Below are 26,148 nucleotides of genomic sequence, written 5' to 3'. Positions count from 1 at the left end.
TGGTCAGCTCTTGAGAGTGTTTTACGTGGTGGTGGAGTCCATTTCTGATTTCTCAGAGCTTACTTTCTATGGCACATTGGGCCAGACTTGTTTTCCCCACTCAACTCAACTCTTTCCTACGATCAGATAACTATATTAAACATACACATACAGCTGGGTGTACTAAGAGGGACACGGTAACAGAGCTAATTCCTCCCAAGTCAGTTTCATCGCAACTGCAAGACAGCTGTCAGCTCACACCAGCAGATTCACGATTTCACTGCTCACCGCCACCGTAAATTTTTCTCCCCCTCCCCTCGCGCCAGTAGCTGCCGCCGCTGGCTACACATGGGGTGGAAGGGAGTAAATGTTTGCATTGGGGTAGCTGGGGTCGATGAAGTACAGGCAGCATTGCTTAAGCAAGACCCAGGGTGCAAACTTGAGGTCTACAGAGGCACAAACTCTTTGTCCTTGGCCAGCAGCACCGGGGAAAGCACGCACCCTGCAAAGGTAAAGAGAGCGCGTGCGCGCGCCCCAGCCCACAGGGGGGCGCGCTCTGCCAGGCGAGTAAAGGGAACGAGCGCCATCCCCCTTTCCCTGTCCCCCCCCCCTCCTCCTCCTCCTCCGCCGTTTGGAACTTTGCTGACTGCAATGTTCTGAAGCCGAACGTTCAGACACAAGGGGGCGGAGGCGGTAGAACGGTCGATTTTCCCTTCGTTCTATCCGGTCCGCTTCCCGGGGGCGGGGAGCCCCCCCCCCCCGTTCTACGTTACCCACCCCTCCGTGCCCCGCTGTGGGAGCTCGCTATATATATATATATATATATATATATATATATATATATATATATATATATATATGGGCCTCGGCAGCGCCACCCTCCGGCCATCGAGGCGCACTGCACCTCCCCCTTTCTCACTCACTCACTCGCTCTCCCCCCACCCCCACCCCACCCCCCCGCTCCGACTCTCAATGTTCCACACTGCCCGGCCACAGAGCCTCCTCTGCTGCTTTATTTCCCCCCGGCTGCTTCCATCCCCTCCAAGGACGTTTCATCCCCTTCCCTCCCCCCCTCCATCCCTCCCCTCCGATCCAAACATCGGGACAGGACGCCTGCGAAGGTAAAGGAGAAACGGGTTAGGTGGCTGCAGCAGGAACCTGGGCGAGCATGGTGGGGGGGGGGGAGAGGAGGAGATAGGAGGAGGGAGAGAGAGAGAGAGAGAGAGAGAAAAGGGGGGGGGAGAAAGAGAGATTGGTGGAGGGAGCTTTGTTCTTGTTTTCAGCGTTTGCTGCTTGGCGGTGGCCAGAGGAGCCGGGACTGAGTTCACGCCTCACTTGGTGCACACACACCACACTGATCGTGGTGGAAAGCTTGCGACCATAACAGCCCCTCCATACCCTCTTGGCTGGGAGCTCGCCTCTCCCTACAAAGCCAAGAGGGGAGGAGGAGGAAGAGGAGGAGGAGGAGGGGGTGGCTGAGGGGGGGGGGGAGACGGCGACGACAACGACTCGTGTGTGTGTGTGTGTGTGTGTGTGTGTGTGTTTGAGAGAGAGAGGGAGAGAGAGGGAGGGCAAAGCTGAAATTTCTGCCCTGCTGCTGCAATTTCTTATGGGGATCGTCTTTTCTTTTCTTTTTTAAAGACTATAGAATACAAATATTTAAAACACCCCCTCCCTCCCGTCCTTCCAATTCGATCCTTCCTGGATGTATTTTTTTTAAGAGGGGGGCAGGAAAAAAAATATGTCGGTCTGTTTTGTAGAAACTGATCAGGACTCGGTGGCGTTGAGAGCTTTCCAGAAGGTGCAGTTTGAATTATGCTTCTTCTTTTTCTTTTCCTTTTCTCCCCCCCCTCCACCCCCGGTTCCCTCCTTCCCCCTTTTCCAGCCTTGTTCGGGGGTGACCAAATGCAGCTCTTGCTGCTGCTGGCCGTGTAAATACAACCCCGAAGCTCGCTGATTTCGCGACTGTAAGAAAAAAGCATTTTGAGTCTCAAAGAGTGAATCCTCCCTAGCTCTTTATATACGAGGGGGCAAAAGAGAGTGGGTCGTTTTTTCTTTTTTGCTTTGGCCTCCCAATTTGTATAGCTGCTCAAGTATTGTTACTGGCATTATATTGTGTGTGGGGTGGTGGTGGAGAAGAGGGGTAAATGTGGCTGCAAAGCCCCCTTCTGCTCATGTATAAATATTTACAAGGTATTAGTGACTTCCAAATAATAATAATTTGGGGGGGGAGGGGGGAGCAATCTGTGCTATTTACAACATGTCATAAGTTATTAATGCTCATTGCTTAAGTACTCTGCTAAAACTGCCTCATGCCTTCGAACAAAGTAGACGATTGACGTACTGTCTGAGGAATTACAGTATACGTGTGTGTAGGGAAACATGAATAGAATTGGGGGGGATACATCTTTTAAAAAATGAGATCCCCCCTTCTCCTCCTTTTAAAATAATCTGTAAGCATTGAAACGCTTGCACTGCAACTGAGAAGATATTTCAGCCACTGTCTTTCAAACCCCCCCTTTAAATCATTATCATAGCCTTTCTTAAAGGTACTGAATAATTCTGCTTAGGATATTGAGTTAATTCCACTTCACAGAATGAACTGACTTTCTTTGTCCCACTTTTTTTGTTCTTGTTATACTTTTGCTCCTTCCCAAAAAGTTTTCCAAGATGTCCAGTGACAGACAAAGGTCAGATGACGAAAGTCCAAGTACCAGCAGTGGTAGTTCAGATGCAGATCAGAGGGACCCACCAGCACCTGAACCTGAAGAGCAAGAAGAAAGAAAGCCTTCTGCAACTCAGCAGAAGAAAAATACCAAACTCTCCAGCAAAACCACTGCTAAGTTATCCACTAGTGCTAAAAGGTAAACAGCTCCAAAGGACAGAAAGATTTTTTTTGGGGGGGGGGAGGAGGAGTCTGCTCATGGGGCAGACCTTTATGATAAAGCAGAAAAGTGTGCCATGTTCTTCACTGTTGGGAATGACAACACCCATAATAAGAGTTGGCCTTATAGTAGAATCCATGTATTGCAATGTCTCCAGCTAGGACCAATTCACATAACAAAGCCAACCCATTGAGGCTGTGGGTTGACTTGATCCAGGCAGAATTCCACACCAAATGGTGAGCGTTTGGGTTGAACCATTGATGATGATGCAGATGCAGTGTATTTAATGTGGGTTGAGATGCGAGTTAGGAGAACAAGTCACATGACTGCTTTGCCATGTGCTGGACTCTGCCTTGTTCAGCTTGGCCCAAGTGGCTCACATATGTTCACACCTAGATCTACATCCTTTACCATTTTTTTCTGGGAATGGAGGGAGGAAGGAAATGGAAGGATCCATTCTTTAGATGTATTTTCAGCTGACTTCCATTGAATGCTGTGTAAGAAGAACGCTTTACAAGAAATATGACTTTTGTGCTTACTCCTTTTTTCAAACCTCAGTGCATGTCAACTTATGTAAATGGAGGGGTTTTGTGTATGGCTAAAACACAAGTGTGGCTGTTAACTCGAGTGTCTCTTGCCTCAATGGGATTAGACTAATGATTGTCTTTTTATCTTTGAAGTTTCAAAAACTTGAGAAACCTATCTGATCATCATCAGTGTCTATGTATACATTTTCTGGCAGTTTGGCTTTCAAGAGGCACATGTGCTCTTAATTTCTGAATTGGGCAAACTTGAAATGCCTTGATCTGTGCTTCTTTGGAGATAACTGAGTAATCCTTTCCCTGAAGCTCACTTTTAGCTAGGAATCCACATTACATTATCCAACACCATATCTGACAAATGGCATCAAAGATGTTCAAGGGTTCAATACAGTTTCATTAAAAGCAATGGCATTTTTCACATTGACTCTAAAGTGGACTGATATGTTTGGTGTGTGTCGGGGTTGTATGGATGTGCTGTTTCCGTATTCCAAACATTTGTTAGGACTTAGGACGTTTGAATTAGAAAAAAATCGTAGAGAGTAGATCTTTTTCATTTTGTGTGTGTGTGTGGGGTAACTTTTGATATATTTAAGATCACTTTTGCTAGCTGCTCACAAGGTATTTATACAGCATGTTTGCTGTTGATAAATAGATTCATTGGCTGTTTCCCTTAATATCATGTTTGTTTTTGTAAAATCATAGCTCTGTGTAGTGTTTGGCTTGGTGCCTTGCTTAAAATCTTGCAGGGTGCAAAACCAGAGTACCTAAATTATATTTAGACCATTTGTCATTGTCAGAGATCTGCTTCTCTCAAAACATAAATTGTCTGAAGTTTGTAAAACGAGCAACAACAAATATTTTGTTCTGGGAGCCAAATGACAAAAGCTTCGTCCTTTTGATAACTTCTATTAAACTGTGATAAAACGGATAAAACATTTTCTCTTTGGATCCTAACAGCTTTATAACTGTTGTCCAGAGACACCATCTGGGCTGAAACCATCATTGCGATATCAGTATTTGTTTTATTCTACAAGGTTTCTAGCAAATAAAAATGTTTCATGGCTTTGTGGGGAAAGGTAAGAGCAGTAAGAAGAAAATAAGTCTAGAGTTAAAGCTAGATGTGTCTCCAGTCACCTGGTTTCATATTTGCCAAGTTAATTGAAATGCTAAAATTCACAATCAGCAGCAGGTAAAACCTTGCCAAAAACGTGTCCTTGTTTACTACGTAGCCACCTTGGCTACAATTCCGGTAATGTTGGTGGAAAGTCATTCTCAAATATGCTTGTATTTCCTCCTCCCCTCCTGGTCTCATTTGCATATAAGATTAAAAAGAAACATTCTCTTATATAAAGTGGCTGGAAATCCCTCAGACTCACTTTTCTGAGGACTCTGTGGGAATTCCTACTGGGCTGAAGTGTAAATGCCCTGTCTATTTCCCATAACAGAGAGGAAAAAAAGCTGCAAAGTTTCTCTGTTATGGGATTTGGGTTATGCCTCTGAGAACAAAGAGGAAGCAGCCATGTTAGCATTACTGAAGGCAAAACCAATCTTGCATTTAACTGCATGGTGGTAGAGGGCAGTGTAATTCCCTGATTTATTCCGTAGACTATCTCAAATGCTTTGTGTCTGTTCTCATTTTGCCAACAGAATTCAGAAGGAGCTAGCCGAAATCACCCTGGATCCACCTCCCAACTGCAGGTATGGGAAAACAAACCAAGACACCGAACTTTTGAAATGTGGGGATGTCGATTAGTGCTGGGCGGAGAGGCGGGGAGAGTGAATGAGGACGGAGGATTGCTCAGCCTAGCAGATGTGCTGCTCCGTAATGTCTGGATGTGGATCTGAGATAAAGCAGGAATTGTGTAAGGCAACTGGAACAAGTGTGCCGAGATGCTTGATAGAATGTACCACGAAGCTTTGATTGTCAGCTACACAGTGTAGGTGGCACGTTTGCTGGTAATAGTAGCCCTTGTTGACAAGCTGTTTTCCTGTGTATGTTTCTGAAAGCTAAATAGTTATTCTAGATGTGTCTTGTTCGCTTAGGGCTGTTGAAGCTTTAGAAATGCTGGCTTACCTGAGTTTGAAATAAAAGCATGTCTCTCCCCCCCCCCCCCCAAAAAAAAATCACCAGACCCCCCCCACCAATCATTCTTAGGATGGTGCTATGTTTTTTAAAAGAAAGTTAAAGAGTTATATTTGTAGTTTGTCTTCTGGATGTGTAGGTGTTTTATTATTATTATTATAAGAACAGTGTAAAAAGAACTTTTTGGCTTTGGGAGTGATGGTAATGCTAGCTCGGTTTTTTCCCCCACTTGTTGAAAAATTGTCAGTTGCGGTGTACGTGTCTATTAAGCAAAAATACGATGGGTGGTGAATTATTCAGTGTCGGGATTGGGAAATAAAATTATTCTGGGCTGTCATGAAACTGCTATTGACTCTCTCTCTCTCTCTCTTAATCGATTTGTTGTATGTTCTCTCTCCCCCCACCCCCCAGTTCATGAGGCATTGCAGTTTACAGTGACTATTATATTAGAAGCATTGCTCATGTGTGGGTATATTGCACTGTTCTGGGGAAGGTGTGTTATTTAATTGGATTCTGGAGAAACAACTCTCAGAGCCAGGGTGGCTTTACTGTTGCTGCTGTTGTGTTTTTATTTTTTAAATAGCTTGGTACCAAATGTAATTTTTATCAGTTTTTATGCCTGCCCTGAAAAAAAAAAACAATCTAGAGGCAAAGATTAAAAAGAAGAAAAAGAAAAAAAGCTGTTGATAAAATAATTGACTTTATGGCACAGGTCAAATGCCGTTCGAAGGCTCGTGCTGTGGTTCTGTTGCAACAGGTTCAAGTAGTCTATGCTTGAATGTTTGTGTTCTTTTGGTGCTGTTGTGTGGTCACTCCAAATTCATGGTATGGTATCCTATAAGGACAGGGTGGGCGGGCTTCAGGCTTGCAGGATCCATGTTGTTGTTGTTGTTGTTGTTTTCAACGAGAACCGTGAGATCTACCAACTGGAGTCTGGTGCAAAAGACATAGGGCATGTCTACACCACCCTTTATCCAAATGCCACACAGGGGATCCCAGGAGCAGGCAGGGACGATCCCTCCATTTTCCTGGGATAACCCTTAGGTATAGAAATATGTTGAATTAAAGAATTCTGAGCCCAGGAATTAGTTTTGAGTACAAGAACTTCATGGAGTTACCATCCTTCTACCCTTATTTATCCCAAACACAGTATAATTTAAGGCAGATGGGGAGCAGGGATGGGAGTCATTTTATTGCTGCTGTTGTTAAACCATTAGGAGTCAGAAATCCTTGCCGATCTGTTGCTAATTACCCAGAGATCTGCCGGTAGATCCAGTTCTACCTTCTGCTCACCCCAGACATAAGGGAAATAGAAAGGCAAAATAGTGGTAGAGCAGTTTGAAGGGGGAAATCCATGGGTGTCTGAGACCAGTGGTAAAAAGGGTAAGCTATGAGCATAGAGGACCCTAATTCTAATTTCACCTCAGCCATTGTCCCACTGACACAGCTTAGGCAATCCCTTGTTCTTTCCCTCGTACCCATACACATCTTCTGCCCCAGACAATGGGAATAAGAGCATTCCTGTAACTTTGCCGTGTCTCTCTCAGTGCCCCCATCTTCTCCTCCCTGTTGTGCTGCACACCTGTAATCCTACTTCCTGTAGAGTTGGGTGGGTGGTATGATTGGGTGGGATAAGCTGTTTCTTTAGCTGGAACCTCTAACTTTGGATATTGGAGAGGTTTAAAAATGTAATAAATAAATAAAATTATATATGCAAAGGTAGGTTGTTGTTGTTTTAGCACTTAGGGAACGTGCTATATTATGAATGTGTTTTTGTGCCAGGGGAAAGAAGTTTGGTATGTTTACATAGAAAGTAAATGTACAACACTTCTTCATTTATGTAGTGCCGCTGACCATCCTTCCTTTCTGTTTTGATGGTGTGTATGGGGCCAAGCTTTGCGAGGCTATACAACTGCATGAAGTGAGAGTGAAGCAGTTTTTCACTTTTAAAAGGAAATGGTATAGAGGGTGGGAAAGATAACGCTAAGGGGGAATCAATAGTGGATCTCCTTTTTTAAATTAAAAGAAAGAAAGAATGACAACACCCTTGGTGAATAAGACATTTCCAGGGGTATACCCATTTTGGCTGACCTTGTTAGCCAGACATTATTTGCGGTTGCTCCTGCTCTGGTATGTACAAAGATCTTAGAGCAAGGAATCCATCTGTCACCATGCTGAGCTGTGTAGATACTCAAAAGCAGTGAGAGGTAGCAAACTAAGGCTGAGCCTTCCTTTTCCCCAGTCTCTGTGGGAGGGATGTAGTCTGATTCTCCTGCACAAAGACAGAGACTGGACTAATGCCAAAGGGTGTCATGGCTGGGCATTTGAGATGGCCCCAAGAATGGCATGTGTTCCTCCACCCCAACAGGATTGCTGTTCTTAGCTGAGGAGGATGTATGTATGTATTTATTTATTTACAATATTTGTTTACTGCTCTACATCCAATGATTTCAGAGTGATGAACAGCAGAATAAAAACACCATGTTAAAATAATACTTTTTAAAAAAGAAGCAGAGTTCTGATAAAATGGAGTTTTGATAAACCGCGGGAGGTTACTCAAGGAAGTCTTCCTGAAATAACAGTGTTTTCAGGAGGCACCAGAAGCAACGCAACGTTGGCTCCTGCCTGACCTCCAAAGACAGGGAATTCCAGGGGAAGGGGGCCACCACACTAAAGTCAATGAAGAAATTCTGAGAGCTTCTCTTCAGGGTTAAGTGGCCCAGGTCCCTAATTACCAGAGCTGGTGCTAGCGAGAGAGGTCCATCCACTTTCTCCTAGGTCTCGGTGCTGTATGAAGAACTGTGGCCACAATAAAAATGTGACCACATCTTTGGAAGTCCACTGGTCTCTTGGCGGCGGCTGAGAAATCTGTAAATATAGAAGATTCCAGTGAAAATAATAAGTGTTCAATCTTGGATCCCTTGTGAAGGATTGATGAGAACAAAAGTACTTTAATATTTCAATTTTGTCTTGTTATTTTTGGGAGAGAATCCTTCCTCTGCCCAAAATAACTGTGTTTGCAAAAGTTCCCCTTTTGAGAGGCAGTTAGATTCTTATGTCACACTGGTGGTTTGGCGAAATGTATCCTGTTCTCTATGTACGATGAGAGTTAAGTGAAAGCGGTGTCTGCCTCCAAGAAAAAGGTCATGTTGTTTGAGGGAGTCATTTTGTTAGGGAACGGCGTTGCTTCCACTAAGTTAGAGCTCAGCATAGCTTAGAGCAGTAGCACTCTCAATAGCTTTTAAGGGCCATTTCCTCAACTGCATTTGATCTTTAGAAACTGCTTCCCAAGTATACAAATATATATATACCCTTATTTACACTTGTGTGTAAATAAATAGCCGTTTTTAAGGTACAAATTACACATGAGCAACAACTGGAAACCCCTTCCTGGGATGTATTTTGTCAAAAGCCACTATTTATTCATGCAGAGGGCTTTTAGAAATTACACTGTACTTTGCAACTAGCAGCTGATTCCCAAAATGTAATATATAAAGTTAATAATAACAACAATGACAAGAACAGTATTAATCCTTTCATTTTTATAGCGTGCATTTCAAGTGTTCAAAGCACTTCATAGTCATTTTCACATGAATCCTTGCAACAGTTATTATTAACCCTGTATTGCAACTGGGGAGTTGAGAAGAGTGACCTGCCTAAGACATCTTGGTGGGTTGGTGTCTGAGGTGAGATTTGAACCCAGGACATCCTGGCTTGCAGCTCATGCTCCTCACTGATACACAACATTGCATAACAGGCTTGAGGTTAACAATATTTGCATGTTCTGCTTCTGTAAGTGGGATGAAAAGCTACATTTGACTAGTATTTCCGTTTGATTTTGAAATGACTCTCTCTGCTTTGTGTCATGCATTCATAATAGACACATGCCCTGAATTCAGAGCAGCAAGAGGACATTGCTGTACCTCTTATATGTTGCTTGGAATGGCACAGTTACCTGCTGCGCAGACACGACACTTGTGCACATCAGTTGCCTGGTGCGTGGCAAACATTTTGGTTTTGAATTGCCCACATCTTTTCTTGACAGCCACAGTCGGTATCTCAATGAATTAGGTGGTGGTAGGTTCTCACTCCTCTGAAGTAGAGTTTAACAAAAACGTAAATAGTGTAGAAATGTTACGTTTGTTAATCAAGAAAAATGTGAAGGCTTTGCTTTGGGTCTCAGTAAAAGGTGTTCTGTTTTGAATGGAAAACTATTTTCTTAATTGTTTAAATCAGCCATCCCCAGCTGCCCCCTCCCCACAGGAGAGTGGGGACTACAACTCCCATTACCACAGCCTGCTGGCTGGGGATAATGGGAGTTGCAGTCCCCACACACATGGCAGGGACCAGGTTGGGAAAGGCTGGTTTGTAACCTCAGCATTCCAGGGTGATAGAGATTCACAATAAGCACAGCTAGGAACTGCCAAGAGTGATTTCTCATTGTCCAAGCGAAAAGTAATCACAAACGGTAAAAGGAAGCTTGGCTTCTTCCAATGCCAGAATGATACTAATGTGCAAAGGAAATGATTGAATTACTTTAGGGTTGCTGTGCGTTATTTTGTTTATATGTATAATTAGGGAGCCACTCTGGTAAATGTAATTGGGGATAATTTACCGTGCAACAAACGTTCGCTTTCCCTATTGACTGTCAGCATGGCAAACATCACTGCCTGCTCCTTAATACAATTCTGTTTTAACACCCTTTATCTGATGAATGTGAATATTCAGTGGTTTGCTGACAATTTGGCTTGCATTTATTTATTTTGTCCTTTATTTGTTTGTCGGCACTGGAGCTGTATTTGCTCATGTTTTGAGTTTCTGTTTTGTCCACATTCACGCTTGGGAAAGCTGCCTTGCGCTGGGCCGGTTCACATGATCGCAGGGTGGTTAAGAAGCCCCCGTGGCTTGTTAGCTACCCTGTGTGTGCCGGTTGCATGCTGGTTGTATTTGTACAACTACCCTCGCTGGCACGGTTTCTCACGTTGTTTGCACATGGCGAGCATGGCTTGTTGAGGTGGGTTATAAACCACTGCCCTTGTTCCATCTAGCCCAGTAATGTCGACACTGACTGGCAGCGGCTCTCCAGGATTTCAGGCAGGATTCTTTCCTAGCCCTACCTGGAGATACTGGGGTTCGAACCTGGGACCTTCCACTTGCAAAGGAGGTGCCATACCACTGAGCTACGGCCCCTCCCCTTTAACATTTTTGTGTAATTGTTCTTTGTATTCTACTAATTTTCTCTATTTGTTTGTACTTTACACTTGGGAGCGAACGGGCCAGTTTACACTGTGTACATTTACTCTGATGTACATCTAGGGTGTTTTTTTACAAGCAAAAGTGTAACATGTGAATGAGACAAACACAGGCTTGGGAACACTTGCACTGTGCATGTTTTCCCATCAGGAAGCTGTGCTTGTCTGCAGACTTTCCTTGTTGAAGGTACGCTTAGTGGCAAACCCAGGTAATGAGGGAAATAGGGTCCCTCCTATAGTTAACGAAAAGAAAAACAGAACGCCATCGAAAAGGACAGCATACTGAATACAAATAATTTTATTCCTTATTTATCATATGGATTTGTAATTCACCCGACCAGGGTGGGGTTGCAATGACTCTAACTTACAACAAAAGCAAAGATCATGAAAAGCAACATGGTTTAAAACAGCAAGCGTCAAAGCAGTCAGAACGGATAAAACAAATGCAAAACAGCATAAATGCCATCAGCAGAGGTAAAATAAAGATTGGTGCTGAAATCACGTCAAAGAACCAAATGGTAAGTTACACTAATCGCCGCGTAGCTGAGGCTCGTCTTTTGTTTTGCCTGCGTAGCTCCAGTTTGGATTGAGATCACCGTGCTCTGGGAGGGGAGGATTAAAACTTCTACCACCAGCCCACTTTTGCTTCCTGAAATTCCCGTTTGGATGGGTGGTACCACTCTCTACTCTTATCCCATGGCCTTTGGTATTGGACTACTATAATGCTTCCTATGTGGGGCTGCCCTTGTGCCTGGTTCAGAAGCTGTAGCTAGTGCTGAGTGCAGCACTTAGGGTGCTCATGAGGACACCCAGCTGTCTTCACATAACATCTGGGTTAAATTAACAGCACTGCCTGCCTATTAGCTTCCAAGCCATGTTCAAGGTTATGTTACTGTATATTTTGCTTCTTTTAAAATCTATTTTAAAGTGTTTTATTCTGTTTTTATTTTATTTTATCTTGTACACTGCTCTGAAATTTTCAATAGGGAGCGGTATATAAATATTGTAAATAAATATAAAGCCCTAAACAACTTGGGATCAGAATGTCTAGCAAACTGCCTTACCCTATATATACCCAGCCGATCTTTAAGATCATCAGAGGAGATCTTTTTGGTTTGTAATTAACGGAATGTCGCCACATAGTACTTTTACAGTGGGCCATCTCAGTAGCGGTACCCACGCTCTAGAAAACTCATTCCCGTGCAGTTTGGGAGGCAGAAAATGTGACATCTTTCAAGCGCTTCATGAAAACACACTTGTTCACCCAGGCTTTCCCCAGCTTGTAATTAAATTAATCACGCTGCTCCATCTTAGTGCTCCTTGTATTGCTCGTATTGTAATTGGAATTGTTTTTAATGCTGTATTTTAAATGTGATTTTAAAATTTATATGTGAACAGCTTAGGGATTTTATTATATTTAATGGCATAAATAAATCTGGGTGAATATTGTAATTCAAATGGTAACAGGATGTGATGGTTAAATCAGCAACAAATGTGATGAAGGGGTGTGGGTGTAGGCAATGAGGGATTCCTTATTAAAATTTATGCACACCTTCCTAACAGCAAGTTTCAGTGTATCCACATTTGAAACTGAGATGACCTTTGGCACTAGGAAATGCATATATTACATGTATACATATATTACATATCTTTTATATTGTTCCGAACCACCCAGAGATTATGATGATTTGTTTTTTTATTATGTACATATATTAACAGTGCAATGTTGGGTACATATGTACCCAGAAGTCAGTCCTATTGAGTTCAGGGGGACTTATTCCAGCTAAATATGGATAGGATTGCTGTCTAAGAGATTTTGCTGTTTATTAAATAGTTTCGTAGGGTTAAATCCAATGTTGCGTGAGCAGAATTCCCCTTGCTCTTCACCCCCCCCCCCCAACAACTGCAGGCCCCTCCCAAATCTGCTCCAGGGAATCCCCCAAACCTTTGAAGTAGATTTTTGGGGGACGGGTGCTGCAGCGAAGAGGGGCATTGTGTTCTGCTAGCAGTTTCTGCTCTGCTGGCATGTGCCCAATTTTGGATAAAACCCATAATCTTTCCCCCTCCTCCCCCGCCCCCCGGCTTCCCTTTGCAACTCTGAGCAGTGTGCGGAAAACAGAACATTAAAATGTTTCAAAGTAGCTTTGAATGCAACAGGCGAAGAACGACTTGCTGGATTAGACAAACGTCCCAACAGTGTTCTGCCTCCAACTGTAGCCTGCGATTAAATTCCATCGGAGTCTTGTAAACAGGGCAACCCGCGATATGCAGTAGAGGTTGTTGGGAGGGTAAGTCACCTCCCCGCCATGCTAGGGAAATAATGGAAATGACGGCTGTATGGGGTGGGGGTGGGGAAGCCACAATGGCTTTTCCCCTCACTGCGATCTTCGAAATGTACCCAGAGATAGTCATTGCCTGTTTTCTCTCCAGCATCAGGTATGCTGCCTCTGAGCACAGACATTCCTTAGTTATTTTTGCTTAATACTTTTGGCAGGCTATTCTCTTGTTTGCTGGAAAAACAACCACCACCTCTTATTTGTAAGTGAATACCTTATGCAACATTATAAAATCTATTGCTGGAGAGGTCAGTCTTTGGTCTAAATAAGCAGTTTTTAAAAGGGAATTTAATGTATTTCAATCTCTTTGTTCCTGCCCTCCCCCTCACATCTTATTTTATCTAGAAGGGGCTGGATTTTTAAATGCTCCTTTAAATTTAACTTGAGCCCTGCTTCTGAACAAGGCCCACTTAAATTAATTGGAGCTGTCTGGGGGCAACGTTGGCTAGAAAATCTTGAGTGCTTGGTTGTCTTAACATTTTATGCAGGCGCCTAGCACTGTTGAAATGTCTTGTTTTATTTTTTGAACTGAATTGACAAATCTATTGTGTCTGTGATATATGGCAATACTGTGTATAACAATGTTTTTATTTATGCACTATATTTCCATCCCACTGTTCATCCAAGGAGTGGTCCTCGCCTCCTGCCTATTTTGTCCTCTAAACAAGCCTGTAAGGTAGATTAAGCTGAGAGATGGGGATGGATCCATAGTTATTCAGGGAGCTTCATGGTTGACTGTAGATTTGAACCTGGGTCTCCCCAGTCCTTATTCAATACTCTTAATAGGGGTGTAGTATCTCAGGCTTACAGGCCAAATCCTACCCCCCTGGGATTACCTAGAAGGCTACACCCCTTCACTTGGCTCAACCCATTTTCCTTTGACCACCCATAATTTTGTGGTTTCTCAGCTTTTGCATTCTTTCTTTCCACCCACCCCTGCCAAATTCTATAATGCCTCTCATGCGGGTTAGTTACTGACAGTAAGAGTTTTGAGGTAAAATATGCAAGTATTTTTGGTGTTTGTCCCCCACCCACTACTGGAACATGCCCCCTGAGAGAGTCTCTGAAATGGAATTTGGCCCTTGGGTGAGAGAGGTTCAGCCCCCCTGCTCTAACTACTGCACCACACTAGTCAGTGTTTCTAGTGAGACTTTGCCTGTAATAAGCAAGGTTTCCTTGGCTGTTCAGCTGATTTCAAAGCCTCTTCTTTGTGTGCAGAATGGCTATTATTTATATGCTGTACCCTAGCAGCTAATCACCTCCTAGGGTAATAGAACAGATACGCCACGGTGGGAATTTACAGATGCGCTCAGGAAATATTTCCGCACTGAGATCCTTTTCTGCTCAGCTTTGCATTTAAGGCACTGGGAGCGTTGCGAGCCAATTTGCCAGGCTAACGTGGGACTCCAAACTGCGTCCAAGGGCATTATCATACCAAAGGAAGAAATGTGGTTTGTGTGAACGACTGCTTGCTTGTTCCAACTCCAGTCTGATCCCAATATTCAGGGTCTGGAAATAAATGCAGGATGTGGGTCTTCACCATCTCTGAATCCAAATTGATCTCAGTGGATCCTGGATAAGCCGAAGTATTTCACTGCATTAAAATCAGGGCAGCCCTAACCAACGAAGAGCGGTGCTTTGTGGTTCAAAACGTTCAAAAGAAACTGGGGTTTCTGACGTAATATGCAAAGGAGGGACTTCCTCACCTCACCTCTGGTGACAATGGTGAGTTCTAAAGCAACCATGTTCCTGTAGCACGTTTGACACCCCCCTTTGTTGGGCTTCTCTCTTACAGGCCCACACAACCTGTCCTTCAATCCCCTTCATCAAACCCTTGCCATCGCTGTTTCTGATGGAAAGGATATCGCTTGGTCCAGCCTGTTTGATGTGAGCACGTAGTCAAGGGCTGCCCTGTAATTATGGAGTGCCTTATTCTGAAGGTCCAGAACCAGTAAGAACTGGTAGCTCCGATGTCAGTGGGGCAGTGAATCCTCTCTGGGTTTCAGTCAGAACCAGTTAGAATTCTAAAGAGATCCTTCTTCACCACTGGAGATGTTTAAGCAGAGACTACATGGCCATGTCTCAAGGATGCCGTAGTTGCATCCTGTATTTGAGATGGTACATTGAGCAAGGCGTTGGACTACATGACTTCCTAGGTCCCCTTCCAACTATGTGATTTTATGAAATGCTATACAGGCCGACATATGAAGGGGAAAGGCCTTTGTGGAGAGGTGTTAAATGAGATTTGGAAGGATCTTGTGGATTTTTAAAAGAGCTTATATTTATGCTTTTGGCAATATAGTGCCATAACACCCTTTCCCACTCCTATCCCCGAGTTCTTAGGATATGGCATCATAAAATCCCAAATAGCTTTCTTTGGAAATGTCCTGCTGAGAGCAGAGCACACAGTTTGCGCTTTAATTCCAAGATCATAAGGGGGAATGGTGGACAAGAGAGACTTTATGTTCTCTCTCTTGGTTTGATTTGCTCTTTTCTGTTGATGTTTTGTGCTCTAGCTGACTTTCACTTTGTGCTTCTGATAGCACAAGGCCAAGTTTTACAAAGGCGGCCATTGCACCATTTCTCCCAAGGCTCTGTATTTCAGTATGCAGTGTCTGCAGTGAGCTCCAAGTTGTGAAAGTGGGACAAAACTGCCTCTCTCCCCCCCTGCAGTGTGCTCAAAGAGTTCTTGCTTGTTGAGTTTCCTAGGAAACAATCCCAGAAACCATCTTTCCCTATAACCCCATTAGCAGTGTTTAGAACTTCTAGAGCAGGGATGTTGAACTTCTTTCAGATTGAGGGCTGAATTCAATTTTGCAGAAGCTCTTGGGGGCCACTTTCCAGTCGAGGGTGAGGCTGAAGTCAAAAGGGAGCAGGCCAAAAATATCCAATCATACCAGAATATTTTAGCTTAAAGCTCTTACTCCTAGTAACTAAGCCTTAGTGGAGGCAGTTCAACCTCTTAGAATGGTGGAAATTTGCAAAAACCAGGAAACCACCAAATAATCAGTGGTGTGGGGAAAGGGGGTGGGCCAAGTAAAGGGGGCGGGGCCACCTGGTTATCTCAGAAAGTTTGATTTGAACCCCAGGTTGTCCAGGTTTGCCCTCAGGTTCAACACGCCTTGTTGTAACACTAGTAGTTTAGAGGCTTGTTGTAACACTAGAAGGTACCTGCTTCAATTTGATGACAGCCTAGAGCTGAGCCTAGAGACTTTCTTTCCTAACAATAGCATAAAAACAGTTAATTTGTTCTTTGCTTTTTGGGGACAGCTTCCTCTGAAGTCCAAAGGGGCTACAACAGTACGAGAGCTTTTAAAATGAAGGGAGCTTTTGGATCTCTTTCCTAGGGAAAATTCACATATGGCTAGAGGTGCAAACAGAATCCTGTTTGGCGGTGTGGAGTTTCCTTCCTTTTCAAATGCGGTTTCCACATTTTTGTTCGCTGTTAGCTCTTAAAAAAGAATGCTGCTGTTCGGACAACTCAGGGAGATTGAAAAGTGAAAACTGAGTCGGCTTTTTCTGTCCTGCCATCTTAAAGATTCTGTTTCCAGTTTTCCCACTGCTATGATGCAAAGTTCTGCAGCAGTGTAAACCTGGCTCTGTGCCAAGAAAAGCTAAATCCTGGGACTTGTATGAATTATGCACTCAGAACATTTGCATATTTGCATATTTGCATTTATTTGCATAATTCTGCTTTGGCTTGCAATGGGAACAGAGTTTTAGAGAATACTGAAACAATTTCGCGAGATGCTCTCAACACACTTTTAAGCCTAACCTTATGGGTTAGAAACTTCAGGGGAACACGGACAACTGTTGGGGCCCATTGACACATACCATATACCGCTTCCATACCACCTTCGTAGTGTTATATCCTGCTTGGTGTGGCTCCTGCCTCTTAGATACCGGTTTCATACCACTTTCATAGTGCTATATCCTGCTTGGTATAGATCTTCACCAATTTAATACCTTCTATACAGGTATATAATATATAAAGGGGCCATTAACATTACCTTTATTTTTGTTGTGTTGTCAGATAATACTGTTAGCTATCCTAGTAGCTTATTCGTGTACTCACTGATTCCCGACCGCAGCAGGAACTGCCTTTAAATGGTGCCATTTGTGCATTTGACCAGGCAAAAGGCTTCACATTTATCTGTTATCAGCTCTTGTGAAAATGCGGTTTGACTGGGTTTATTGCCTTGCACTTTGTCTGTGATGTGGACATGTGGCGGGAAGCTGGTCAGACCTTAAAGGAATGTGTGTGTGTGTGTATTTGTCAGAATTAAAAACGTGCTGCTTTTGGGTTAGCACAACGGAGCAGAACCAAGGTTTGCAGAGGGCTTTTGGAACAGTGATGGAAGGGAGAAGAAGAAAGGAAGCGCTGCTGAGTTTCCTTGGGGCCCTGTGAGCGTGTTAGTGATGTGCTTGTGGTCTATTCCTGTAGCTGAACCAAACAGCCCTTAGAAAGAGCGTTTGATGAAGCCTTTAGATAGCTGTTCCTGGTGGCAGGGCTGTCTTTTCCGACTGCGACTTTCTTCATCGTTAATCTTTTTGGAAGGTAAATCAATGAATTGCGGCCATTTAAAGATGTGCTTAACTAACGATAACCTTTATTTACCCATAGCTATTATTAGTAAGTGATTTATTGGTGTATCGGGGAGGGACTCGATGATTTAATTTTGGAGCAGTAAGCTGAAAAGAAAGAATGAAAGAAAGAATGAAAAAAAGAAAGAATGAAGAAAGAAAGAAAGAAAGAAAGAAAGAAAGAAAGAAAGAAAGAAAGAAGGGTGATATAATTTAGCACAGCAGCAGTTTTAACCATCTATGATTTTGTTTTAGTCGTTACATCTCTCTTTCGGCCGCCTTTTAGTCCTTCAGGGTAACTAGTACTTAATGCGAGTAGCTATGATGAAAAATACTAAACACAGTAGAAATCGGAGGCAATTAGATGCCTAATAGAATCTTAAGAGTGTTATTAATTTAGCAGACTTGACAAGTCTTGGAGATCAGGAGGTTGTTTCTCACTTGCTGCGCTTAGGAATGACTAGAGCATAATTTTCCCCAAGATGTCTCAGCATTTGAAAAAAGAAAATATACTATCCATATTGGATTTTGTGTTGTAAAGTGTCTTCAGCAAGCGTTTCAGTCATACATACATACTTGTGCGCGTGTGTGTGTGCATGTGGAAAGACAGACAGACTACAGTTGCTTTCATGAAGTTGCGTGTGTGTTTAGCATTTTGAGTTTTGTACTCTAATTAATTGATGGCATAATGTCACCCTCAGAAAAATGATGATAAGTGTGGGGTGGGTGGGTGAGGGTTGATTGTGGGGAGGGGGAATCAGTAATTTCTGATGGGAGTAATGAATTAAAATGGAATGTATGCATATGTACTGCATAAGTTGACACTAGGATTTTGTCTCTGGAATGTCTGACCCTCTTAGTTTCAACAGGAGTTTGCCGTACAACATGGGAAGTGTGTGTGTGTGTGTGTGTATGTGTGTGTGTGTTGTTCAGCTCAAAAGAGATTGGCTACTGTGACGCCCTACCCCCCTGTGTCGTCCCAACTTCACCTGAGACACCCACAAGCACCCAACAGGACTGTCCACGTCAATAATAATAAGGACCACTTTAATCCCCCCTGTGCTAATGACGTGTTTGAGGGTTTTGGCCTGCTGCTGCTGCTCCTGTCTCGCCTCTAATTCAGGCTGCACAGCTCCACAGCCCAGCAAACTAGCCCTCAGTTTCCCATTCCGCTGCTACCATTTGTTGTTTTCTCCTCAGGCACCTCCACAGACCACACCAGTTGGTTGTAAATATAATTGGAATTTATTAACTCAAGTAAATGCGTGTATAAACTTAAGGGTTTCCTCAGTTCAAATGGGTATGGTTACAAGATTCTAAGTGTATTGGTTTCTGTCACTTCTTTCTTAAAAGGTTCCACTACAGAATACTAAAATCACCCACTTCTCTCATACAATCATTCACTTCTCTCTACCCCACTTCTACCTTGACTTCACAGAACTCCAACCCACACCTCTCCCTCTCCCTCCCTTAACTATATATAGATACATTTCTCTAACTCCTCCCACTCTTAATCAGGTTCCAATCTGCATTCCCCCTCAACCATCCGATCTATAACTTTGTATATATATTTACATTTACATCATATAAGGCAGCTGAACATCACAGCTACTGATTTGTCTCCTAGTGTGGAAGGAAGAGCTGCCCATTGGAAGCAGTGGATAAATTGAGGAGTTTACCTTAACTCCGATCGGACACAAGTGTGTCTACCCAGAAATGAAAAGGCAGCCGCAAAGAGAAGAATTCATACTCTTTTTAAATCAGGTTCTTATTTTGCGTGAAAAATCCATTTTTAAGAGATTTTAAACATTTAAAAATACCACTGCCAGTGCACATTGCAATGCAAATGTGGCCCATTATCCCCATATTCTGCCCCTCCCCCACCTCCCCAATTATGTCATCTTCCTCCGTGGTTGCTGTGCTGCCTGTCTTGGACTTTTAATAGCTACTTGCCTCAGACGTTGTCTCCAACCCCTACCAGAAACTTCCACTTTTGGATTCAATGCTGTCTCCAGAGGGAAGATTTTAGCTGCAGGGAATGGGGTGAGGTTTGATTGTTGCTCTGCACCACCCTCCCTCGGCCCACATTTGTGTCATATTGTTTTAATTTTACTTGTATTGTTGAAACCTTTTAATTGCAACCCATTTAGGGAATCCAACAGAACTGAAAAGTGGTCTAAAAAAATAACCCAAAGAAGTCAATTAAAAAAACAACTGTGAGGCTTTGGCTAATGTAGTCCACTGCTAATACTGCCTCTAGGGTTGGTCTGAGTGAAAGTGATTTACAACCACGCTGCGAGGTAGTCTAGTGATATTATACCCCAGTTGCATATTGGGCTGAAAGAATAACATACACCATGTACATTGATGGTGCTATATAAATAAATATAATAATAATAATAATAATAATAATAATAATAATAATAATATTGCTGGTCAGAGGTGGGGTTGGAACTGGGTTGGATTTCCAGCCAAAATTCCCCCATAGAAAGCATCCCATAGGCTATGGCAAAGTTCAGGCTGATTGAATTTCCCCCCTTCAGACCCAGTTCATAGCTCAGTTGCGTGCAGAACTCTTGTGCTCCATCAATTTGCCTGCATACACATTGGACTTTTAAATGTTAAAAAATGTTTATATCACAAAACAAGACCTGACTCAGAAAGGACATAAACTTCTGTGTTTTCTACAACTGTTTGTTTGTTTTTGGGTGGTTGTGGGGAAACGCTGGTGCCCAGTCATAGCTACATTAATATCCTGGATTTCTCCATAGATTTCTATCGGCATCTCTGACTTCTGCCTCAGGGGACTTTTAAAAATAGTTTCTCCGATGTGAACCTGGAAATCACCTATCCACACAATGAGATGTGCCCCAGGGGGAGAGAGAAAGAGGGAAAAAATAGTATTGATTATTATTATTTATTTATTTATTTATTTATTTATTTATATAGCACCATCAATGTACATGGTGCTGTACAGAGTAAAACAGTAAATAGCAAGACCCTGCCGCATAGGCTTACATTCTAATAAAACCAAAATAAAACAATAAGGAGGGGAAGAGAAAGCAAACAGGCACAGGGTAGGGTAAACAGGCACACACCTGGAATATGTGTTACCATGTTTTCCCGTGTCTGTGGTTAAGGCCATACATGATCTGGGACCATAATATCTGAAGGAACCTGGCCCCACACCCCTGTGAACACATGAAGGGGGTCCTAGGAACCCCCTAGAACTCCCTCAGTTGTGGCATCTTGATTGTGCCTTTTATCTACAGGTAGTTGGGCTGAAGTAAATTAAGTTTATTTATTTATTACATTTTTATACCGCCCAACAGCCGAAGCTCTCTCGGCGGTTCACAAAGATTAAAACCATGAAGAGCATAATAAAACAACCAACGATCTAAAAACACAAATACAAAATACAATATAAAAAGCACAAGTTGTGTGCCTTTGCTCATTGATGGTTCCTCTTTAGCACCTTCATGTTGTGGCTGGTTACGCTTGTTTATTTAGTCCGCAATTTGCTGTGTTTGTTCTTACTTTATGTTTGCTTTTGTGGCTGATATTGTTAGACGCCTTGAGGCTCCCCCGACTGAAAGGCAGGGTGAATATGTTTAAATAAATAAAGCCCCTATAGGCTCACAGATGTAGATTCACTATTTTTGGAGACTGATCTATTTTACAAGTGTGCGCTCTGTGTGTGTCTGTGTGCCGGACTCAGAACCTAGCTAAAAAGAATAACTCCACTTAATGCTCAAGTAATTGAATCTTGTGACAAATGTAGTGGTTGTTTATATAGGATTATGCTGACATGAAGCTATAGGAGGGGACATACCACAAACTGAGAGACGTAGCACTTTCAAAATAAGTGCCTTTCATAGAATGTGTGTATTTTAGCTCTGTACATAATCCCTATGAAACCAGGGGGAGGCAACATGCAGTTCCTGGGCTGCATACTGACGCCGTAGGCCACATATGCACCTCTGTGTTCTGGTTCTGTGTTCTGGTGTGGCTGCTGCTACACTGAAATCTGGCAGTGCGGTAGCAACAGAAAATAGGCTATTTGCTGCCAAAACTGCCATAGAAGCTTAAAAAGGACAAATTGTTTTCAAGTTAACTTTGTCCTTTTTAAGCCACCATAAATTTTCTGCTGCCGTGACACTAAATTTCATCAGGAGTGTAGCCTGTGGTGGTGGTGGTGCAGTGGGAAAGTGCCCCTCCCGGTCCTACCAAAGTTGCTCACCCATATATTAAGCGTTTGACCTGAAAATGAGTAACGGCTTTGTCGACCTTTTAAAAATGTTATTCCTCTTAGATTATTTATTTATTTATTTATTTATTTATTTATTGCATTTCTATACTGCCCAATAGCCAAAGCTCTCTGGGCGGTTTACAAAATTAAGACAATTCAAAGTATAAAACAACAGTATAAAACCATAATATAAAATACTATATTATAGCACTTAGATAACTTCTAAGTAGATATGTATAGGATTGCAATATTGATGGCAATTGTAACACTGTGGGACTCCTCTGGGTAAGCATGTACAGGATTGCACTGTTAATATTTTAACTACTACACTGTTTAATTCATGTGTGTATAGGTGAAGTGAGTGTTGCCTCCTGTTATCATAACTTTGAGTTTTGATAAGTTTGTTCTTGTGGGATCTGGTGGGTGAGAGATAAGGGAAGCAAGTTATTTAATTTCTTATTCAGAAATAGATCTTGATTTGGAATATGAGCATAATTTTAGTATAGTGGGGGAAATTAAGGCACATTATAAATTTTTCAGAGAGTTGAATTTAAAGGTTCCTTTCCTCTGACTGAAGGAGCTTCCTCCAGCAGAACCTTTGGATCCCACCCACAGAATTCTTGGTGACACAAGAACTCTGTTACTGGGTATATATGTTCATTTTTAATGCTTCTTTATAGCTTATGGTCAAACATATTTTGCAGGAGAGGCGCATATTTCTGTCTTGCTTTGGTCTCAAATTGAACAGATTTTCAGTTTTCTGTAGCACTCTGGAAAATGAAAATGTATGTATGATAATGATGATATAATAATATATTTATATAATGCAATCTGTGTACCTGGGACTTTAAAGAGTACAAAAAGATAAGTCCCTGCTCCCCAAGGGACTTGCAGTCTAGAAATAGACAGCAGAGGAAGGGGAGGCAGGAACAGGGGAAGCATGCCCAACTAATTCAGTTGCATGTGCTTTGACTTAGTTACATTAGGACAGCCTTCCCCAGCCTGGTAACAATCAGATATATTTGACTACAACTCCCATCTGCCCCAGACAGCATGGTCAACAGTCTGGAATGCTGGGGGATGTAGTCTGAAATATCTGGAGGTTGGGGAAGGCTGGCTGCCCTGAATATTGACTATGCTGGCTGGGACTGATGGGAATTATAGTCTAAAACATCTGGAGGGAACCAAGTTGGGTAAGGCTGCAGTAGTATTGAGCAGCCCCCCAGATGTTTTGGGCTTCAATGCCCATCAGCCCCAGTCACATGGCCAATGTAATCCAAAACATCTGGAGAGAACCAAGTTGGGGGAAGGTTGGTATTGGGCAATGATAGTTCTATAGTACCATCTTCAAGTCTCTGAAAAATGGTTATCCAGAGTAGTTAGTGAGAGTGTCTTGACAAAGTCACGGAGACAGAAATAAACAGTTCATTAGAGAGCTAGTGTGGCATAGTGGTTAGTGTTGGACTGGCAGTCGGGAGATCTGGGTTCTAGTTCTCACTCAGCCATAAAGCTCACTGGGTGACTTTGGGCCAGTCATTGACTCTCAGCCTAACCTACCTAACAGGGTTGTTGTTCTTTGTGAGGATAAAAATGGAGAGGACAAGGATTATGTAAGCTGCCTTGGGTTCCTTGCGGGGAAAAAGGTAGGATTAAATAATAAAATAAATAAATAAATAAATAAAATAAAGTACTTCCTAGGGAATCTGTTGAATTTGAAGGGCATTCCTCATTAGATTTTCTTTCTCCCCAAGTAGATTAATTTACAAACTGACTTCTTGTGTAACTAAAAATTGTCCTTCCGCATATTTGCAATGGGCTTTCGACTTTGTATCCTTTCCCCCTCGACCTTGTGGCTTGATCTCGTCCTTCCTGTAACCCACAGTATGTGATGAAGAAGAGATTTCTCTTTTGCTTTGCTGGATTTGGATTTCAGATGTGCCGGGCTGGGATGACGAAAGTAGATTATTAGAAGTATGAATCCCTGTAACGGCAAGAAAGAAATGGAGCTTTCGATTAAAGTGAATGATGATCAGCCAGCTTTCTCCCCCTCCAATTCATTGGCGATGTAACGTTCATGAAGATCGCGCTTGGCAGTGGGAGATAGGCTAGGTATACTAAAGACACAATCTGACGAGCACACAAAACCCTCTTTGATTTATTTGGTGGGAGCCCCCTGCACTGAGGCCTCGCTTGACTGATTTCCAGGTCTATTTCACTCTGAAGGGAAAGTGACGACAGCAAGGCCTTTGTTGCTGAAATCAAATCCCCAGGCAAAGGAAAAAGGGCGGCCTGCACTGAATCCCCCTGGTGCTGAATCAGAGCGATTGAAGGAGAGTGCCTGGCTCTGCTAGCTTACAGCCTGGCCAACGTTGCAGCACGTTGCTGAACCGCTTGCTTGAATGTGGCATCATATCTCGTTATCAAAGGTTAAAAAAAAAAAAAGAGGGGGGAGGCCATTTTATTTATTTATTTATTATTGCAAGGAACCCAAGGTGGTGTACATAATTCTCCTCCTCTCCGATTTATCCTCACAACCCTGTGAGGTTGACTTGGCTGAGAGTCTGACTGGCCCAAAGTCACCCAGTGGGTTTCCATGGCTGAGTGGGGACTAGAACCCGGATCTCCCGATTCCCAGTCCAACACTTTAGCCACTACACCACACTGGCTCTTTGGGCAGTGGACTTTATGTGGAATATTGTCAAGTCTAACGATAAGAGGGGACTGCCTCTGAGAAACGTCCCCCCCTTCACACACACACACACACACACACACACACACACACACGTTCCATTTGTGGACATATGTAGGTAAGCAGCTTTTCCACTGACTTTTTAAAATGAACAAAGCAAACCATATAAGTGAAGATACAAAGTAGAAGCAGATTTCAATATCCCAACCCCCGGCCCAATCTCTCTCTCTCTCTCTCTCTCTCTCTCTCTCCATACCTAAGTGAATTTCAATTACACAAAATGCCAGATTTCACTTCATCCTATCTGATTGAATGACAATTTCAGCCTTGACCTGTGGATTGAAGCAGCCAAATTAAAATGCCTTGGGACTTAGTTCAGTTGAATATGAAGTATTGGAATAATGCATCCTGAGTGAGTCTTAATTTGGAGAGTGGGATTTGTAAAATGTAAAATATGTTGGAAGCCATAGACACAGCCTAATGTTGGAATTGTAGGATTTGAGCATTTCCAAAACACCCTAGGCTCCTCCTTGGGGTAGAACAGGGGTGTGCAACTTGTAGCATTCCAGATGTTTTGGCCTAGAACTCCCATCAACCTTACCCAGCATTACCAATGGTGGCCTTTTTAAAGAACCGGCTGTCAGAAATCTGCAAATCAGACAGAAATTTACCAATTGATTTCACCCTCCCACCTGCCCACCTCTTTTCTAGGGTAACAGAAAGGTCCGGTGGGACCAGACAGTGCTTCTTGAGCACTGTGTGCATGGCCTGGAATATATCCTTCCCAAAAATCCTCTTTAATATACAGGGATTCACGGGAAATGATCAGAGTTACCTGGCTGACAAGTTAGTCTGGAAAGGGTTCACTGGAGTTAAAGACTTTGAAACTGATGAGGAGGACTTGTGGCGTTATACGTAATGTTTGAATCTGCAATGCAAATACGTTTGTATAAGGGAAAGACTTGTGCTAGATCTCCCGGATTAATGTATCCCTACATTGATTAAATTCTATTTAGTTATTAAAATAATTTCTCAGCTGTGTTTCCTGAGCTCATGTACAGTGACAAATAAACAAAACTCTGTGGTGAAGGGGTAGGGGCTTATATATATATTGGTATGTACCTAACCCAAAAGAAAGCAAGAGAGAATTTAGCCTTAAATTGTTTGCATTTCATGCTGTTTCAGTCAGCAGAAGGTTGAAAAATGTTTGATATTAAAGCATTTAAGGATTGCAGTTTACTTGTATCACCTTCAGGCAGAATTGTAATGCAGAATTAGGCTGATGCACTGCCTTGTTTCTTTAGCTGTTAAGTTATATTTAATCCAAAATAGATGTTGAATTTGCAGTAATAGCAGTAGTCTTACATAATCATTTTGTATGGCAGTGGCTGACAAATGCATTTCCAGGCAGGCTGAATATTAGACAAAAGGAAGGTAGATGGGCCCACTAATAATACATAATATTGTTACAGCGCTTTAGCACTGAAAGGGTTTTGTGCACATTATCTCTGTAATCCATTCACAACCCTGAAAGGCAGATCAGTTTTAT

General features: G+C 42.7%; 1 protein-coding gene across 2 annotated transcripts in view; it reads left to right on the top strand.

Annotated features, from left to right (window-relative positions):
• The first annotated feature begins 958 nt into the window (after window positions 1-958).
• The window catches only part of UBE2E3 (ubiquitin conjugating enzyme E2 E3), a 110,880-nt gene continuing 85,690 nt past the window's right edge, over window positions 959-26,148 (top strand). The window contains exons 1-3 of one of the 2 annotated variants that reach the window (XM_063116301.1): window positions 959-1,100; window positions 2,641-2,843; window positions 5,054-5,104. In XM_063116301.1, the coding sequence (XP_062972371.1) occupies window positions 2,650-2,843; window positions 5,054-5,104 (245 nt within the window). In that variant the 5' untranslated portion in view covers window positions 959-1,100; window positions 2,641-2,649. Of the gene's footprint in view, window positions 1,101-1,504; window positions 1,781-2,640; window positions 2,844-5,053; window positions 5,105-26,148 lie in introns of those variants that run through there. The other variant, XM_063116299.1, reaches the window with a different exon arrangement.

This window comes from Elgaria multicarinata, chromosome 2 (assembly GCF_023053635.1).
Source record: "Elgaria multicarinata webbii isolate HBS135686 ecotype San Diego chromosome 2, rElgMul1.1.pri, whole genome shotgun sequence".
Lineage (NCBI taxonomy): Eukaryota > Metazoa > Chordata > Lepidosauria > Squamata > Anguidae > Elgaria > Elgaria multicarinata.
The sequence above is the reverse complement of the archived record's forward strand: the minus strand, read 5'-3'. Positions and strand labels throughout refer to the sequence as shown.